Consider the following 19,542-nt stretch of genomic DNA (forward strand, 5'->3'; position numbering starts at 1 on the left):
GTATATTGAACCATCCTTGCATCCCTGGGATGAATCCCACTTGGTCGTGGTGTATGATCTTTTTGATGTATTGTTGGATGCGATTTGCCAATATTTTATTGAGGATTTTAGCGTCTATGTTCATCAGTGATATTGGCCTGTAGTTTTCTTTCTTTGTTGTGTCTCTATCTGGCTTTGGAATTAGGATGATGCTGGATTCATAAAAAGAGTTGGGGAGTTTCCCATCATTTTGGACTTTTTGGAATAGTCTGTGAAGAATAGGGGTTAGCTCTTCCTTAAAAGCTTTGTAGAATTCTCCTGTGAAACCGTCTGGTCCAGGGCTTTTGTGTGATGGTAGTTTTTTGATTACTTCTTCAATTTCATCTGCTGTTATTGACCTGTTCAGGTTTTCTGCTTCTTTTTCATTGAGTTTTGGAAGATTCTACTTTTCTAGAAATTTGTCCATTTCACCTAGGTTTTCAAATTTCTTGGCATACAGTTCTGCATAGTAATTTCTTTCAATCCCTTCTATTTCTGTGGTATCAGTTGTAATCTCTCCTCTTTCATTTCTGAATGTGTTTATTTGTGTCCTCTCTCTTCTTTTCTTGATGAGCCTACTTAAAGGCTTGTCTATTTTGTTTATCTTTTCAAAAAACCAACTCCTAGATTCATTGATCCTTAGAATTGTGCTTTTAGTCTCTATGTCATTTAATTCTGCTCTGATCTTGGTTATTTCCTTCCTTCTACTTGCTCTGGGCTGTCTTTGTTGTTGTTCCTCGAGTTCTTGCAGGCATAGGGTTAGGTTGTTTGTTTGAAATGTTTCTATCTTCTTTAGGTAAGCCTGTATTGCTATGAACTTCCCTCTCAGGACTGCTTTCACTGTGTCCCATAAGTTTTGGGTTGTTGTGAGTTCATTTTCATTTGTTTCCAGAAGCTTTTTGATTTCTTCCCTAATTTCAATCTTGACCCATCCGTTGTTTAATAGCATACCATTCAGTCTCCATGCTTTTGGGTGTTTGGGGTTTTTTCCTATGGGGTTGGTTTCCAGTTTCAGTCCCTTGTGATCAGAGAAAATGCTTGGTATGATTTCTATTTTCCTGAATTTGTTGAGGCTCGTTTTGTGTCCTATGATGTGGTCTATCTTTGAAAATGTTCCATGTGCATTTGAAAAGAATGTGTATTTAGCTTCTTTGGGATGGAGGGCTCTATATATATCAAGTAGGTCCATTTCATCTAGGGTGTCGTTTAATGCTGCAATATCTTTGTTGATATTCTGTTTGGAAGATTTGTCCATTTTTGACAGTGGGGTGTTAAAATCCCCTACTATAATTGTGTTGCTGTCAATATCTTTCTTGAGGTCCTCTAGGATTTTCTCTATATATTTGGGTGCTCCTATGTTGGGTGCATATATATTTACAATTTTAATGTCTTCTTGGTGGATTCTTCCCTTGAGTATTATGAAGTGACCTTCTGGGTCTCTCTTTATGGCCCTTTTTCAGAAGTCTATTTTGTCTGATATGAGAATTGCTACCCCAGCTTTTTTTTCTTGTCCATTTGCTTGGAAAATTTGTTTCCATCCTTTCACTTTTAGTCTGTGATGGTCTTTTGTCCTGAGGTGGGTCTCCTGTAGGCAGTATATGTGTGGGGCATGCTTTCTTATCCATTCAGCTATTCTATGTCTTTTGATTGGAGCATTTAATCCATTTACATTTAAGGTTATTATTGATAGGTACTTATTCATTGCCATTTATGTACCTGTGTTCCTCTCTGTCTCTCTCTTTTTCTTCCTTTCCTTAAAACAGCCCTTTTATTAATTCTTGTAGAGCTGGTTTGGTGGAGGCGTATTCTTTTAGACTTCTTTTGTCTTGGAAGCTCTTTATTTGGCCTTCTATCTTGATTGAGAGCCTTGCTGGGTTAAGTAGCCTTGGTTGTAGGCCTCTGTTTCTCATTACTTGGAATATTTCTTGCCATTCTCTTCTTGCTTGAAATGTTTCCATTGAGAAGTCAGTAGCCAACCTTATTGGGATCCCCTTGTATGTTACTTCCCTTTTCTCCCTTGCTGCCTTTAGGATTCTCTCTTTGTCTTGCAGTTTTGCCATTTTAATGATGATGTGTCTTGCAGTAGGCCTCTTTGGGTTCCACCTGCTTGGGACTCTCTTCGATTCCTTTATTCGATTGACTTTATCTCTCCTCAACTTAGGAAAATTTTCCGTTATTACTCTTTCAAGTAGGTTTTCTATCCCTTGTTCTTCTTCTCCTTCTGGTATTCCTATTATTTGTATATTATTATGGTTCATATTGTCTTGCATTTCTCGTAAACTCTCCTCATTTTTTCTGATTCTCTTTTCCATTACTTGGTCCATCTGGGAGATTCTTTCTACCCTATCTTCAATCTCACTTATGTGGTCTTCCACCTCATCGATCCTACTCTTCATACCTTCTACTGTGTTCTTCAGTTCAGTAATTGTATTCTTCATTTCCTCTTGGCCTTTGCTGATGGTTTCTATTTCCTTTTTCATGTTGGTATAGTTTGTGGAGAGTTCATTGTAGCTCTCCTGTAGTTTCTGGTAGCTTGTTGTAAGCTCTTTGAATTTCCTGATAACCAGTGCTTTGAATTCAATATCTGATAGTTGACTTTCCTCTAGTTCATCTAACATTCTTTCTGTGACTTCCTCCTTTTCTTTCATTTGGGTATTGTTTCTTTGTCTTCCCATTGTTTGCGTTGCCCTTCTTGTTGGCCTCAGCTTCTTAAATTGATCTGTTCTGGTTCCCTGGGTTTATGGTGTGAACTTCTGTGGTAGGATACCTGTGAAATTCAGTGGTGCAGTCTCCTGCAGGTATCTTGGTGTTCTCCGCTTCCACCTACTCCTCTTGTTGATTTCCAGCTGGTCAAACCTTTTCTTCTGGTCTCACTAGCTGCAGCAGCCTGCGGGGCTATTAGTGGGGCCTTTCTCGCGTCTCGGTGAACTCAACTGGTCTTGCCAGTGCCCTCCCAAGATCCAGACTTGTGCCGCTCTCCTGTACCTCACTGAGAGCAGATTTTTCCCCAGGCTTCCCAGCCTTGGTCTGGCGTGAGGGTGCGCGCTCTCAGCTGGGCTTTCCTGGTCTCGCAGACTTGGGCGCGGACCTATCCCAGTGCTGTGGCTGAACACACAGGGCAACTCACAATTCTTCCAAGCCAGCAACCACACAACCACGGCCTGACTCCCGGGTTTTTCAGTCTGTGCCCGGCTGGGTAGGGAGGGAGCTGGCGACTGGCTCTCTTCCAGGGGCCCTGCCAGCAGCCCGAGGCTCCCGAGACTGTTTGAGAGCTGGCTCAGACCCCGTGCCACAGGGAACGCACGGGCTACTCTCAGTTCTCCCAAGCCAGCAACTATAGCCTGACTCCACGGGTTATCAGAGCTCTCTGGTTTGCTTCCCAATGCCCACTCCTCTCTCTGCCACTACAGGCAAACCGATCTCTCCTGTTTTTCTCCAATCTGCGCCCTGCCAGATAGGGAGGGTGCTGGTGACTAGTTCTCTCCCAGGGTTGTTGTTACCCGCCCTTGGCTCTCAGAGACCGGGGCGCTCGGCCAGGGCCCTGGCACGGCCTGGCGGAGGGCATGCGGCCTCTGTGCTGTTCCCTCATACCTTGTTGATCTGCGGTGGTCTCCTCTCCTCAACCTCTGGTCATTCAGTGTCCGCTACAGTCTCTGGAGTCCTGCCCTCCTATATGCTGGGTCCCTGTTGGGCATCCACTGCTCTCCTGTGCAGATTAGCCTGGTCTTTCTCCGGGGCATGGAGGTAAGCAATATCCTTTGTCCTACTCTGCCTCCATCTTCCACCATTCTCTCACAGATGACTTTTTATGTAGTTTTAATTAGTATGCATATAATTTCGATGCTGAGATTATAATTTGAAAAACTTACCTGTGTACTCATGAATCATTCTAATGGGTTTATAATCTACACATGATCTTAGCCAAAAGGCTGAGAAGCGATCATGGGTTTATAATCAATAGATGATGTATCATAATTTCATTACCCAATATTATTAGAAATGTAGGCTCTTTCTGCTTTTCACTATTGTTTTTGGAGACCAAACAGGAGCCTTTATGAGACTGTTGAACAGGTAAAGTCATTGAGGCTTGTTGTGAGATCAGACACCAGCAGCATGCAGTGGATGTTGAGGTACCTACCTGTTTTGAGTCATCAGTGGCACAGCTCTGCTAGCACTCGCAGAATTCTAAGGAGGACCAGTAGTCCTTGGGGTCCCGGAAGGTCCAAAATCTCAACTAGCTAGCTCTCATATCAGGTGACAGGTTCTGGGGCAACCTGTGAAGCTGCCACTCTCGAACCAAAGGGAAACACGACTTCTCCTAGTAGGGCCGATGAGCAGAACAGCAGAGACGGGTTTCGGCAGCAAATCAACAGGGAAGTTGGGGTCAGACAAAGACCACAGGTGCTGGCAAGGCCTGTTGGCATCCCAGGGGCTCGGATCTTGGAAACCTGGCCGACACCACTGTGGCTTGATTTGCTTCAGGCTCGGCAATCTCCACTTGCATCCGATAAACAATCTAGAGACCACAGTGCTTCTTCTTCTAACAAGCTTCTCTAGTGTAGAAAGCGTGAGACTCCAAAGATGTGCTTGCATTGGAGTTTTATGTTTAGATATTTAAAAAATATATTATACAGGTTTGGAAAATAGGTTTTAAAATAAAATATAATTCTACCTTGTATTTTTTCCAATCTTCTTTTATGGATATCCTTCAACATGATCTGTCAGGGTGTCCATATAATTTTGTATCTTGAGACAGGAATTGCATCATTTCTTTGTATGAATTCCCAAAATATAAATTACTGGTCAAAAGTTTGAACATTTGGATGCCTTAAGAAGCACATTGATTAATTATATTCTAAAAGTTTTATGTTGGAACCAACGATGTTAGAATTTATTGGTTGCACCATCTCATGTCTTACACAGGATATTATTTAAAGTTTTTAATAAAAAATGTAAATGGTCCAAATTATTGTTGCTCTATTATTAATTTCTTTGGTGTTAGAAAGGCTAAATGATTTTCATGTTTATATACTAATTGTTTTTCAGTCAGTATCTGTCTTTTGCTTATTTACTGGAAATTTTGTATTTACCATATTTGGAACAAATATTTTTCTTCATTTTGTTATTTGCTCTTTATTGTTTAATTGAGAAATGTACATGTATACTTTGAATTTTTTCCAATGTAAATTAGCTTAGGAAACTATCTCCATACCAGAAATATGATATCTTAATCTGATGTGTTGTAATTTTCCTATAACTTGTTACTTTTATTTAACTTTATAATCACCTGAATTAGTGTGTGTATGGTGTGAGTTAAAACAGAATTCCTCCCTTGGGTTGTAAATGCCGTCACCATATGATAAACTTTTATTTTTGACAGAACGTATATCTGGGCTGTTTGCTTTGCATACCTCATTTGAATACCTTAAAGGGCTAATCATCTTTCATAGCTCTCATGTTTCAGATATCCTTATATATTTTCACTTGTTAATTCTTCAAAATACATAGTAGACCTTTAGTGCCATTGAGTGAAACGTCTGGGGATCTTACCAGTTTCCAAGTTCACAAAAATGACTTTGTGAGTCAAGAACAGAACCACAGAGCCAAACTGCAGCATGGGCGCTGGGCAGTCAGCTGGGCTCACTCACTGCCCAGCTGGTTCTCGTCTCCCAGCGTCAGGGTGCATTCAGTTCAAGACTGCCTGGGCAAAATGACATCTTCCTATGTCACAGATCTTCAGAACTGCCTGCTCCAAATAGTTGACATTACAAATTTTAAGTCTGCCAAGGCTAAGGGTGTAAAATATTTACACTCTACTTTTACATATCAAACCCTCATCTTCTCCACTATTGTATTATATCAGCGTTGACACCAACTGCATTTTTTAGTGCTTTTTAGACCATGGTAGTTGAAACATTGGCCTTACTCTCATTGCCAAGTCAGATGTGGGTCTGGTAAGAGTGACACCACTGACTGGTGCCTAGTTCCTGGCTGTTTCACAATTTAAATGTACATGGATTATTGACTTGAAACTTTCTCTTTGAACAAAGTCTTCCCAATGTTTTCAATCCAGCAGAAGAAAACTATGAAGCCACTGAGACTCACCTCAAATGTGTCAGGCAGCCAATGTATATCTGTAATTACTTTCTTATGTCCATTTTCTATTGAGGAGACAGCGCAGTGTCTGATGTACATTTCTTCTTTATTCATGTCTGGTTCGAGGAGAAACATGGGCTGGAAAATGTTAAAAGAAAGTTATGTGCTAACTTCAGAGAGCTGATGAATGAACTCATACTTGTCTCATCATCCCACTGAAAATTAATAACTTGGGGAAATACTAGTTCAAAGAAAAACAAATTAGTGTGTCTATGTATCATATATTTAGGTAATAAGATTACGTACTTTTCCCCTTCAAAACCACTGCCTAAGGAATGAGTGAGATCCCATATTGGAAGGAGTATTTCCTTCTGTGCATGGATGGCTGTGGGCCTGTGTTTCTTGGTGAGAGACCAGTTGACATTTATGTTGAAGCGCTGGGGAGGAGCATTACGAATGGTGGGTAAGAACCGAGCTGGGAGCTCGGGGAGTTTTCCCAGATCCTCCTGGCAGAATCCACAGCTTGACAAAATCCTAGGATATTATTACCCCCTTCATTTTATGCAGGAGAAATTCAGTGTTTGCTGAGGTGAGGGCAATGTCCAAGCCTCCAGGACTGTGGCCCAGAGCCTGGGTACATGGCCCTTCTGTCCAGTGCTCCCCCAACTACATCACTTTAGGAAATGCACTCAGCCCCTTTGTTTTATTTAATGACAATACCAACAAAAAGTGAATTTACCAGCCTGGGTCAGCTGGTGCCAGCTGTTTTGTGGTGTTTTAAGTCAAGGGCCCACAAAGAAGTGATTTAGAACAGTGTTGTAAGCAGATGTGAAGGTTTGGGAAACAGCACTTTTTTTTCCTATTGAGTCCTTGTTTAACTTGGCAACTCTGTTGTGTACTTTCTGATAAACTCCTGGATGGAAAAAAAGGCGAAAGAGAAAAAAATTGTAAAAAGCTAACCTTGAGTGTGGCTTTTTTGCTTCTACTACCACCTGTTTTAATGTTTTCTATGCGATCAGCATGTGCAGTAATGTCCCACATGACAATCTGAAACAGAAATAAATGTTATGACATATTTTCAGGGTTAAAGATGAAAAAAATCTATTCGTATTGGTATGCACTTGGATGAATCAATCACCTTGGGAGATAATGAAACTCAGCCTACATCTTAGGCAAGTCAGCAACTTTTAAAGCTCACGTTAGGTGGGCCAAAAAGTTTGTTTTTCTTTCCTCCGTAAGATGGCTGTAGTAGCTTTTAGTTGTCTTTAACTTCATTTGAAATACTATTGTTAGATTGTATTGTGACAACTGTCATATCAGTGTGCATAAAAAAGCTCATCAAAAATGGTGAATTTTAATATTGAAGAGGGAAGAAAATATGCAATGTTTTTTGGCATATTATGCTTTACTATTTCAAGAAAGGTAAAAAGGCAACCGAAACATAGAAAAAGATTTGTGCAGTGTATGGAGAAGGTGCTGTGACCGATGGAACATGGCCAAAGTGGTTTGTGAAATTTCATGCTGGAGATTTCATATTGGATGATGCTTCGCCATTGGGTAGACCAGTTGAAGTTGACAGCAATCAGATCAAGACATTAACTGAGAATAATCAGCGTTATAACAGACAGGAGATAGCTGACATACTCAACATATCCAAATCAATAAAGTTATTGGTGGAAATGAAACATAGGTCTTTTATTTTACAGAAAAAAATATGAACTTTTTGGCCAACCCAATGTAAAAAAATATTTTCTTCCATATAGAAGTATTTTCAACACTTTGATTTTAGTGCTTGTGTTAAAAGTGCCAGTGATTTTTAAAATCCAAGGTAAATAGCATGCAATTCCCCCTGCTTTGGGAAGAGTTGGCCCTCTGTTGGGGAGAATGTGCTATGACTGTGGGGACAACCGTTTTAGACCCAGGAGCAAAGGGCCTGTCCTCCACAATCAAATACACTCAATTGTCCAAAAAGTCTGAGGAATGATGATTTCTATTTAATCGGATGTTATGGCCAACTCTGAATTTGCACAGTCATGGTTATTTTCTGAAAATCAGGATGAAGAATAACATGCAACACTAATTAGATTAATTTTTAATGATTAAATTCATTTCAGCACACTAAAATGTTAACGTGTCAGGATTACAGAATTGTGAGTGCTTTTATTGTCATCATTTGCTTTTCTAAAATACTTTAAAACATAGTAATACAACCTTCATAACGAGTGAAAAAGGCATTTCAGGGTTTGCTAGGCTTGGACGATGGTCCCTGGGTCATCGTGATGACTGCCAGCTGTTGTTGGACAAAATGCTGGGAGATAATTTGTTTTCTTGGATGCATTTGGTTTTGGGTAGATGGGCATGGGTGCTGCGGGCATTTGCATTTCAACCACCGGAAGTTTTCCTGGCCACACCAGGAAAGACCACATACCCTGTAATGGTCAGATTCCCTGGATCACAGTGAATTTAAACTTTGATTATAAAACAGCCTTAAGACTTGTGTTTTCCTTTATTGGAGAAACAGGCAATTTAGGAAAGGATCTAAATTTGATGTAAATTAGATAATAAAAGAAAAACATTATTTCAAATTATACACAAAAAATTCAATAATATATGTTTGTTAACAGAGAATTTCTGTTTAAATTTTGTATCATCTGCTATCTTCTACCTCTAGGAAAATTTCAAAAGAGGCCTTCTGACTAAGAGGTATTAATGTTTGTGGTTTTTGTTGTTCCATGAAATCTGGTCCAGTGTGTGATTTTATCTCAGCAATACAGATAGATATGACCTGGTTTTGTTCCAGTTATCATGACTGGGTCACCCTGTGAATATTTCCATCCCTGATACCACATGTAATATGTATTTATTTATTTACTTACAGCAGGCAGGGTTTTTTTTATTTTATTTTTTTACATTCCCATCCCCCAACCTCCTAACACATCTTTACTTTTCAGCTGCAGGCATGGTGGCATGGTAGCACACAGCTGGCATGCCTTCTTTCTGCTCAATTGGCTCCTTAAGTTCAAAAACTTACCAATCAAAATGTATTACAGAATGTTGTCTACATGAATAAATAGCTGGAAAAAAATCCGCGCGTACCTGCCCGTTTATGCAGCCTCCAGCAATAATATTAGTGTTACTTGGACAGAACTTGAAGCAGAAAATGTCTTCTGGGCTCTCCAGCATTAACTAAAGGAAACCCCCAAAATTCAAGAGAGTGAGAAAACCCAAGATCATGGCTAGAAAATAATGTTGAGACAGTTAAAAGTCTAACTTTATAGTTATCTATAAGAAACATACACAGGGAGTCCATTCCCAAAATTCTACCCCTGAATGAGGAGTTGCTTTTGGTGAATTTTATTGTGGACATTAGCCATAGGTATGGGAGCAAGTATATTTTCAAGGGGACCGGGTCTACCCTCACCCATGCTCCATGGGTCATTGTTGGGACATCCTACAATTTTTCATAAACAAAAAGACTGTGAAATCAATGTTTTTTGAAAGTATGAAAAGTAAGCTCCAGAAAGATGGGGTACGTGTCTGTTTTGTTCCATGCTGCATACCTAGCCTGGCACATTGGGGCACGCAAAAATAAAACACGTTGTGTGAGAGAAGGTGAAGGCGTTGCCAGAGATAAGGGTTCACATTTTAAAATAATGCAGAACCCAGAAGGTAAACTAAGTCAAGTGCTTGTAGGGTAGGCAGGAAGCTCTGCAAGGAATATGCCAGAGTGCAGGAACAGGTATGGTAACCATAGGTAGCGCTGGCACTGTTGGGTCACCACCAGGCAAAACACATGCATGGTTACTGCTCTTATATAAACATAACTGCCAAAAATAGAGGCACCAAGACCATTGGTTTGCCATCACTGAACTAAAGATTATAAACCGGAAGTGGGTTAATTATCTTGGTTAATCTACTCTGTGGATTCTAGAGAAACTCTACTTTTGAAAATAAAATCTTTTAACATTTTCCTATAGTTTTGATGAGAACAAAGATAAAATAAATCACTTCCATTATTTCTTTAAGAAATTATTTGTTTGCCTTTTTAAGCTATTCTTCAAAATAGAGGAAAGGAGAGTCTTTCCTCTTGCTATTTGCTTGGAAGGTCAGGCAGACTTTCATGTGGTTGTGAGCTGAGCTACTGGACTAGCAAATGAAAGAAAACAAGGCGAGAGAATGGCACCATTTTTTTGTGCCGAGTAGACTGATAAGAAATAACTGGAGAGTTGTCTTTTTGCTTCCTGAGTCTATAATAATTAAAGTATCTAGGCTTTGTTACAGAAAAACTGACTTAATTCAGATGAATTAAGGAAGAAGGAATAAGGCAGGGCTAGGGTTTATTAGGGAAAGCCTTAACTACCCAATATTTTATAGAAACAAATTATTATTACACTTAAGTACATTGAAAAAAAAACTCATCTGATCCTGTAAGGTGCCCTCCCCCTAAGCAGAACTGTCCTTGAGCAGACATTGGAGAGAGAGCCATATGGGGCAAACTCAGCCTTCAGCCTTGTTTTATTTGGAGTGTTGTGTGTTTTGCTTTGGTTTGGGTGGGTGCTTTTGTGTGTTTTGGTTTGGCTGTAGAATAGCTATTTAAAAACTTGAAGATTTCACACAAAATTCCCAGTTACTGGATTCTCTTGATAAGTGGGGCCGCCTGGCAGTAAGAGAGCTGAAGAGCAGCTGTCCCCACAGATGGGCTCCCATCGCTCTCCCACACACTCATCTTTACTCATTATCAGCACCTACTGGTGATCCTGGGAATTGAGGCAATTCATGTGAAACTAAAATCTACTTGCATTTGAACAATTACTATTTCAGAAAAGCCCATAAAAGAGATTGCTCTTTAAAATCAGTTGACTATTGCTCTTACAATCTTTTTTAAAAAATAACATGATTTGTTTAACAAAGCTTTTCAGTAAATTAAGTGTAAACTTTTGTTTTGCTCAAATTGATCGCAAGTTCCAAATTGAAGAAAGCCTGATTTTATAAGGGTTTACACTGTAAACTTTACAACATTGAGAGCTGTAAATCATTTTGTGGTTGAAACTGCTAAAAGAGACACGTGGAAGTGACATTTGAAATTTTTAGATTACGGGGACAATGCCCCTCCTGTTACCTGAGGATGTATGGGGTCGGAGAAGCTCCAGAAAAGAATCAGTGATGGCTGCAGCAATAATTTGCCGGAAAAGTGAACTCTCTCTTCAAAGGAGAGTCGCACGGCCACTGACACAGCTATTAGCCCTGATTGAAACACAATGAAAATGGAGGTCTGCAGCGGCTGTGTGTGGCAAAGAGCTTGTAGGCTTTGTGCTTCTGCGTGGTCACTGTTCATCTCCCTTCAGGTAAAACTCGAGTGAAAATATTCTACAGGAGACCAGGAGCTTTTTAGAGCTCCGCTGTTTAATGTGGTTGCCAGCAGCCACACATGGCTTATTTAGCAGGTGAAATGTGCCCACTCCAAATTGAGATATACTGATAGTACAAAAGAAACAGCAGACTTAGAATATTTAGCATAAAAAATTTGTGTGTGTGTGTGTGTGTGTGTGTGTGTGAGGAAAGGGCCAATGTGGGACAGGGAAGGAGGAAGAAAGAGGAGGGCAAGGACTTCCCCCTCCTCTGAAGTCCCACCTTCACACACGCCTGCCACCCTTGGCTGCTGAGAGCTCTAAAGCAGGTGCAGCTCCTGTCTGGTCCAGTGACCAGCCAGGCAAGTGTCGGGAGAATAGAGTTACCCTTCCTCGCCCCAGAGGCTTGAGTCAAATCCAGATTGGGCATTGCACCAGCTGGGGACCTGCACCAATCACTTCCCTGAGGTGAGCTCTGTCCTATTCTTGTAAAGCAGAGGTCCCAGTGGGTACCCCAGAGTTGCTCAGAAGACACACAACTCAGAGAAGGTGCAGAAAGAAAGTGCTTAGCAGGTGCCTGGCACTCAGCAAATGGGAGTTGTCTTACTGAAGTTGAGCTGATTTTCACTTTCACACATGAAAGCAACAGACCATTGCAATGTCATCCCAAATGGAACTGCAGTCTTTCCCATCTCACCGTAGATCTGTGGGTGCCACGAGACGCAGGTGACCATTTTCTCCGTTAGGTTATGAAGGTCGGTGAAGGACTGGTACTCCTTCAGGTGGGTATCGGTCTTGTCCCCAAAGGTGCTTTCTTCTTCTGCCAGACATTTCCAGTCATCAATAAATGTGTTTGTGATTTCATTCTGTTGCAGGGCTATTTCAACACTATTTGTAAAAAAAAGAAAAGAAAAGCAATGAAGACATTGGATTTTAGCACTCAGTGATATGCTTTCACTAGCTCTTCCTGCTTCATTTGCACCCCCTAAAATATTCTCAATTATATTTGGTAACGAAGGGTTAACCTCATGTGAAATAAGGACGTGAGAGAAAAACATTCAGGCAGTGTGCTACTCAGGACTTCTAAGAGCCTGCTGTTCAGCTTCCAGGATGTGGTTAGTGGGCAGCCTCTAGCACCTTCCCTGCCTCTGTCGGTTCCCAGGCCACTGAGCATGGCAGCTGTGAGGACACCAGAGCCCCTGGGCTCTGCCTCCAGCCGGGCTCCTCCTGCAGGCGGTCTCCCTCTGCAGCTCCCTGCTGGGCTGGCTGAGACTGTCTGAAGTGCTCCCTAAGGAATCCTCCTTCCCTTTCTTTATTGTTCACTGTGTATCCCCCAGTAAGCGTCCACTTTGAACTGGTCTTATTTGCCTCCTGAAAACCCCAAACTGACAAAAAAGGCAATTTTCTTAGCTATATATTCAGTACCAAGTGATTGTGTGTACTCATTATTTTATATTACCACATAATTAGAGTTGTGTGTGTGTGTGATTCAAAACAACAAATTAGAGATTCTTAAGGGGGAATTTGCAGTTTAGATGTGTGTGTGTGTGAGAGAGAGAGACAGAGACAGGGAGAGAGAGAGAGAGAGAGAGAGAGAGAGAACAGTGGTAGTGGTTTTAGTTGTCAACGCCTAGGAGGATCTAATGTGTTTAATCCCAATACTAAAACCTCCTGAAATGCACGAGATAGTCCCTAAAAGACAGAAGTATCCTGCTAAAAATACTCCACTTGCTTCTTGAAGAAACAATCTCTGTGCTAGGCTCATCTCCTAATAGTCTAAGGTCCCTGGCTTGACAGGCTCCTGTCCTACAAGCTACACTAAGTTACTCTACTATTTTTTGTCCCCTCCTTTTTGTAGGTTTGAAAGCTGCACTCACTCCCAAGGCCTTTAACAGCTGCCCCACCGAGAATTCCACCCACGGTTTTACCCTAACGATTTAAAGTCCAAATAGCCTACTGTGTGGTAAGCCGAAAGAGTGGCTGTAAATTAGGAATTTCCTAGAATAAGCAAAAAGCCATTTTATTTAGACAATCATACATAAACACCAAATATAATATATATGCCTCAAGATTGAGCAAGGGTACCATTTAATACTTGTGTCAGTAAACACTAACACTACCATTCACTGCTTAATTGAATAACCTGGGTTAAGTTCTTCTCGCCCTTCATCTCTCCAACAAGAGTATTTCCTATGCCTAGGGAGCTGTAAGAAGTGCAGAGCCACGGGAGTCACCCCAGACGAGGCAGAGCCTGCTTTTTAACCAGGTGCGTGGGGGGTGCGTATGCATATTAAAATTTGAATAACCATGGGTAGGGTAGGTTGGCACCCTGGAGAAACCAATTTCAAGTAGAAGTGTTTGTAAACATTTTCAAAATCTTCTTTATTTCTGTTTCAGCCAGACCAAGAATGGAATTCTGGGGGAGAAGTTGGAGAGAGGGCCTTTGCTCTGGTTTCCTGATTCTTCCCTGTCGGACTTAATGGGGACGTAATCTATAGGGCAGACATGAAGACAGTGTGTTTCTCTGGTTTCCTGTTTCTTGATTCCCCTGCACTCTGCCACCTGGGTCCCAAGGGTGATGAATTGCAGGCTGGCAAAACTGTTGTCCGAGCTAACGTCCACGGGTATCTTTTTTTTTAACCCCCAAATAAAAGTTTCTTAGTCGTTTTGTGACTCTCCTGGAAGTTTCTCTCCTCTAACATAATTTTCTTCTTTTGCAAGTCAGGCTTCCCTTAAGTTCACTTTGGGTAAAACGCTATGAAAAAGAACTCTTTTGTGAAAGAGCTCTTTTCCAGAACAAAAGTAGGGTTATATTAATTTAAACTAAAAAAAAAAAATAAGCCTTAAGCAGTGCTATAGTGGGAAGAATGGCAGTATTTATTCTTGGCCAGTGCTATTTTAATTCTTGTGCCCATTTCCGCTCTCTTCTTATAGTTCTGGCTTCTTCCCGTATCTCAGGGAAAGAGTTGTGCTCCTTCCTTCACACACACAGCAAATGGAAGGGAAGAACAAAACTCCAGACTAAAGATCATACACAATGTGGATAATTGAGAAATGACTACAGGCCATTTAGTTCCTTGAAACAAGTTATACAGAAACAGACTTCTCATTTTTAATATTCCTATTAGGAAAAATTTAAATACTTAATTTTGATAAAGGGAAAAAGAAACCTTAGGTTTTCTTGTCTCTTTCCTTTTTGCCCACATAGGAGAAAACTACAGCATGCTTCCCACGAGTGGCAAATAATTAATGCACTCTCTGCATCATTGATGAGTTTTTGAACTAGATTCTCCCAGGGCATGGATAATTTTCATGACATTTAATACAGCTGAAAGAACTAACGATGTTTTCTTAAAAGCAAAAAAGCTTAACTCGGACCATTTCTGAACTTGACCACCAAATATTTAATTATGGAACAAAATGGAAACCAGCCTATTGGGTACAAGTGGCAAACCTTTACATCACTGGTTCTACATCTCTGAACTCTGGTGTCAACGTGATGAGAACTTGTCAAGCTCTCTCTCTGGTCTGGAAGCCACCGGGCTCTGCCCAGGGTCCTAGTGCCACTGCAGAGGCATTTTGAAGACACCTCTCTTTCGGCGTCAGTAAGGGTGGCAGCAACACAGGAATTAGAGAGAAGGACGATGCCATCCCAGAAGTGCCTCTGAATTGAATTCAAGTTCTAATTTACAAAGGTATTTTTGTAAGTTCCTGACATCACCCTTGTAAGGATGGTCATTGTCATCCACGGCATCCTCACCTTTGTAATCGCACACAATTCAATGAAGCTAAGACGGGCCGTGCAGAGTGGAGAGAAAAACTTAAAATAAAAGGAACCATGGTAAATAAATGTTAATTTGTGGTTAGGAGAACATCCTTACACGTTCCACTGTATACTTCTTCCAGGTTTACACGGTTTGGGGTGGCCCTTGCTTGTGAGGTTTAAGATGCTGCTTAGGAACCGAGGTGAAAGAAAGACTGAGAATCTGTAGACAGTGTTATTTGCTTATGCACATCTGGTAACTGGCTTCATACCTGTGTAGATACCATGTATGGAACTGTATACCATGCTTTCAAAGACTATTATTATTAACTAACAATACACATTTTATGTTTTATATTCAAAAATTTAAAACACAGTTTTTACCTTATGCTCATGTTGTTAAGAAAATCAGCTAACGGCTTTGATTGTCTGAGTATTTCTTTTTCTTCTTCTAAAAATTCTCTTGGATAGTATTGTGTAATAGCGGTTTTGGGATATGCCCTAATATATTGAAAGAAAATTGAATAATAAATATTAGATCAAAGAAAAGCAAATACAGTCATGACAGGTCAAAGATTTATCTCTGTGACAGTATTAGGATATTATTTTATATTTAAATTTTATACATTGAATTTTTTATTGTAGACAATTGATATTGACCACCATTCAAACTATATGCATATTTCTCTCAAACATAATCAATAATCTCTTATTTAAAATAATAATTTAAATATCATTCTAAACTTACAGGAAATGTATAAGAAGGGTATAAGGAATTCCCATATACCCTTTACCCCCACTCATCAATTATCAACAAGTTGTCACATTTCTTTATCATTTTCTTTCTCTTCATTTCACTAAATCAGTGTTTCTTTACCAGTGCAGTCCTGTTCCACTCTTACACCCTGGGAACATTTGGCAATGTCTGGACACATTTTTGGTTGTCACAACTAGGAAGTGCCACGGACACCTAGTGACTGGAGCCCAGGGTGCTGTTAACCGCCCTGTGACACACAAGGCCCCTCCCCTCCACCAACAGATAACTACGCAGCCCCAAACGTCAGCAGTGTTGAGGTTAAGAAACTCTGCTCTAAATGTACGAGACTAGGAACAATGTACACGTGGGCAGCAACGGCGGCACAGTCTCTGGAGAAAAACTTACTCCAATCAGGCCGACCGCTTGCAGAGCTCACCCTCACCCTCCAACGCAACCCACGGCCTCGCACCTCTGGGCTGTGTCAGTCTCGCCTGCCAGACTGGGGAAGCTCCTTGATCTTAGAGTGTGGGGCTACAGAGAGGTCGCATGACACAGTCCTTGAGAGCGTGCACTCCGCCTGGCTGGCTGCCTTGGAAGCCCGATTCGATCACTTACTAGCTATGTGACCCTGAGCTAATTATTTAACCTCTCTGTGCCTTTTCTCATCTCTAAATAAAATTCTTCAGGTACCTTCTTCAGAGGTAGGGTTACTGTAAGAATTGAATGTGCGAATACATACAAAGCTTTTAAAAACAGTGCTAGCACATTTTAAGTGCTTAATAAACTATTAGGTTGTATTTAATCTGTGCTCTTAAAGCAAATGTCAGTAAAATGTCTCTGTGAGAGGTACCTGTACTGAATGAGAGTAGTCAAACAGAGGGCTAAAAAGAGATTTACTTATATTGAATACAATAATTCATCCTTTTCCCCCTGCCTAGATCGGTATCCATAGCAGACGCAGAGAGATGCACAGAAAGAATGTTGGCATTGGAACTGAAGAGACTTGGGTTCAAATCTTAGCTTCACCCTTTAAATTCTATCTCACAGGATTAAGAAATTATATGGCACCTGGCGCTTTCATCAAAGTAGCAACATGGCTAAGGGTCACTCTGATTTTTTAATGTGATTTGTGTTGTTGTCACTCAGCAAATCTACTCATTATTGATTCAAATTTAAATTGCTCCCAATATTGAGTTTTCATTTTTAACCTCTCTGCTTCAGGTTCTTTATCTGTAAAGTGGGGTAGTGCCTACCTCAAAGGACAGCTGTGAAGATTAATTGAGTTGACGTATGCAAAGTGCTTACAAAAATGCCTGTTATTGGTAAGAGTGCTTTAAACACTTGCTTTCCTTGTCATTATTCTTCGAACTTCACCTTCGATTTCTTTCTACCTCTTTCATCAGTCATATACCCCCATCTTCTCTTCCTCAGACCAGCTAATTTCCTAATCTTGGTAAGTGGTACCAGCATTCTCTGTCACCTAGATTTGAACCACTTGAGTCCCTTTGCTTTGTTTTTTTCACGTTGTAGGTCAAGACCTGCCCTTATTTCTCATCTGTTCATTCCAGCTGCGTAGAAACAAGTGTCGATTACTATCAGCCAGCAGCCACTGAGTGCCTGCTAAAGCCCCTGTTGCTGAAAGTTCCCTGTCCGTTTCTGAGTCCACCTCCTGAGTCTGCCCTGGCTGACTCATTCTTGTCACTTTTCTGTACCCTGGCAGGAACAGAAAAGAAGTCTCTAGTTGGCTTGGCTAAGAAATTTCTGCCAAAATCTAAGATTTATTGGTACTAATGTACCATCTCTCTCCTTCTAGTCTCACCCTCTCTTCTTGGTGTTAATGAATCTCTGACGTTCTAATTCTCTGCTTAGACTCGACTATCAATCCTTGTCTTTCTCTTCAACTGTTTGGTTCTGGCCTGTCTGTTCGTCTGCCTCCTTGGTTTCTGACCCATTTCTTATCCCAACCCCTGGATTCTATGTATGTGTGCCTTGACTTTAACTCTGCACTATGCACCATATAATGTAGATCTGAAAAGCTAGTTTTTTACTCTGCTCCACATGCTAAGCTTGATTCTCCTGGCCACAGTCTCTCTTGCTGATATTTCAGGGCTCTTCTCTTCTTCTGTTCTTTTTTCACAAGTATATATTACTCTTCTTAAAATATTTTTTTAAGATTTTATTTATTTATCTTTAGAGAGGAAAGGAAGGAGAGGAGGAGAGAAATATCAATGTATGGTTGCCTCTCGTGCATTCCCTGCCGGAACTGGCCTGCAACCCAGCCATGTGCCCTGACTGGGAATCAAACCATGATCGTGTGGTTCACAGGCCTGTGCTCAATCCACTGAGCTACACCAGCCAGGGCTCTTCTTAAAATATTTTTAGTTTATTATTTATTTTTAGAAAGAGGGGAAGAGAGAGAGAAAGAAAGGGAGAGAATCATCAGTGTATTAGAAATGCATCCATTGGTTGCCTCTCACATGCCCCAGCTAGAGACCTGGCCTGCAGCCCAGGCATGTGCCCTGACTGGGAATCGAACTGGTGATCCTTGGTTCACAGGCCAGCGCTCAGTCCACTCAGCCACACCAGCCAGGGCTCATGGCTTTTTTCTTAACAGTGAACCCAAGCCAGTCATCTATTCTGACATTCTTCCTTAACTTGATTTCTCTGCTTCTTCTTTGCTTTAACAGTCCTTTATTCCCCTCATTTAATAAATCTGTGCCAAGAACTGTCCTAGAAGTTGGGGATATAGACACGAACAAAATAGACCAGTTCCACTCTAAATTCTAAGTGGTAGGTGGGAAGAAGGTGAGAAAAGAGAGACAAGTGATAAAAGTGCCATGAAGAAAAAATACAGTAAGGGGACAGATAGAAATGGGGGTTGCTGCTTTTATAAAGGAATATTGAGGAATTCCTCTTTCAAGAAGAGATCTGAATGAAGGAGGGAATGATCCCTAAGGATGGGAGAACAGCAGCCTATGTAGAGGAACTGTGAGCACAAACACAACAGGTACGAGTATGGTTGGTGAATTTAAGGAACAAGGAGCCACTGTGGCTGGGAGGGGTGAGCCAGGGGAATTATGGGAAAGGAGGGCAGAGGGGCAAGTGGGATTCAGCTTAGTCTGGCTCTTCTATGGAGAACAGAATGCAGGAGGGCAGGGACGGGCAGAGGAAGTTCGGTTCACAAGCATTACAATAATCCACAAGGAGGTGAGGATGGCTTGGTACAACATGACGGCAATGAATATATTTTGAGGGCAGACCTAACAAAATCCAAGGTTTGGGGTCTGAGTAAGTACAAGAATATCATTGCCACTTACTGAAATGAGGAACATTCAGTGACTTTCAGATGTGGAAGTAGAATTTTTTTAAAAAAATTGTTTTGGGGCATGCTAAATTGGAGACCCTTATTTTACATCCAACTAGGAATATAAGCATGTGGAGTTCAGGAGAGAGAGTGAGGTTGAAGGCATAGATTTTGGGAGCCATGAGCAAGCAGAGAATGGGTAACAACAAAGGACTGGATAAATTCACTCAGGGACTAAGAGTAGTTAGAGAAAACA

At 41.0% G+C, this 19,542-nt stretch overlaps 1 protein-coding gene across 2 annotated transcripts in view; it reads right to left on the minus strand.

Moving 5' to 3' along the window:
- Positions 1-19,542, minus strand: part of DNAI3 (dynein axonemal intermediate chain 3) — a 78,595-nt gene that overhangs the window by 33,914 nt on the left and 25,139 nt on the right. For both annotated transcript variants that reach the window (XM_037060944.1, XM_037060945.1), the window contains exons 8-13: positions 15,610-15,726; positions 12,160-12,350; positions 11,234-11,358; positions 9,211-9,300; positions 7,075-7,161; positions 6,124-6,252 (exon numbers count right to left, since the gene is read on the minus strand). In XM_037060944.1, the coding sequence (XP_036916839.1) occupies positions 6,124-6,252; positions 7,075-7,161; positions 9,211-9,300; positions 11,234-11,358; positions 12,160-12,350; positions 15,610-15,726 (739 nt within the window). The remainder of the gene's footprint in view (positions 1-6,123; positions 6,253-7,074; positions 7,162-9,210; positions 9,301-11,233; positions 11,359-12,159; positions 12,351-15,609; positions 15,727-19,542) is intronic.

Source organism: Sturnira hondurensis, unplaced genomic scaffold (assembly GCF_014824575.4).
Source record: "Sturnira hondurensis isolate 20B ecotype Veracruz unplaced genomic scaffold, ASM1482457v3 Scaffold0013063, whole genome shotgun sequence".
In the NCBI taxonomy this organism is placed as follows: domain Eukaryota; kingdom Metazoa; phylum Chordata; class Mammalia; order Chiroptera; family Phyllostomidae; genus Sturnira; species Sturnira hondurensis.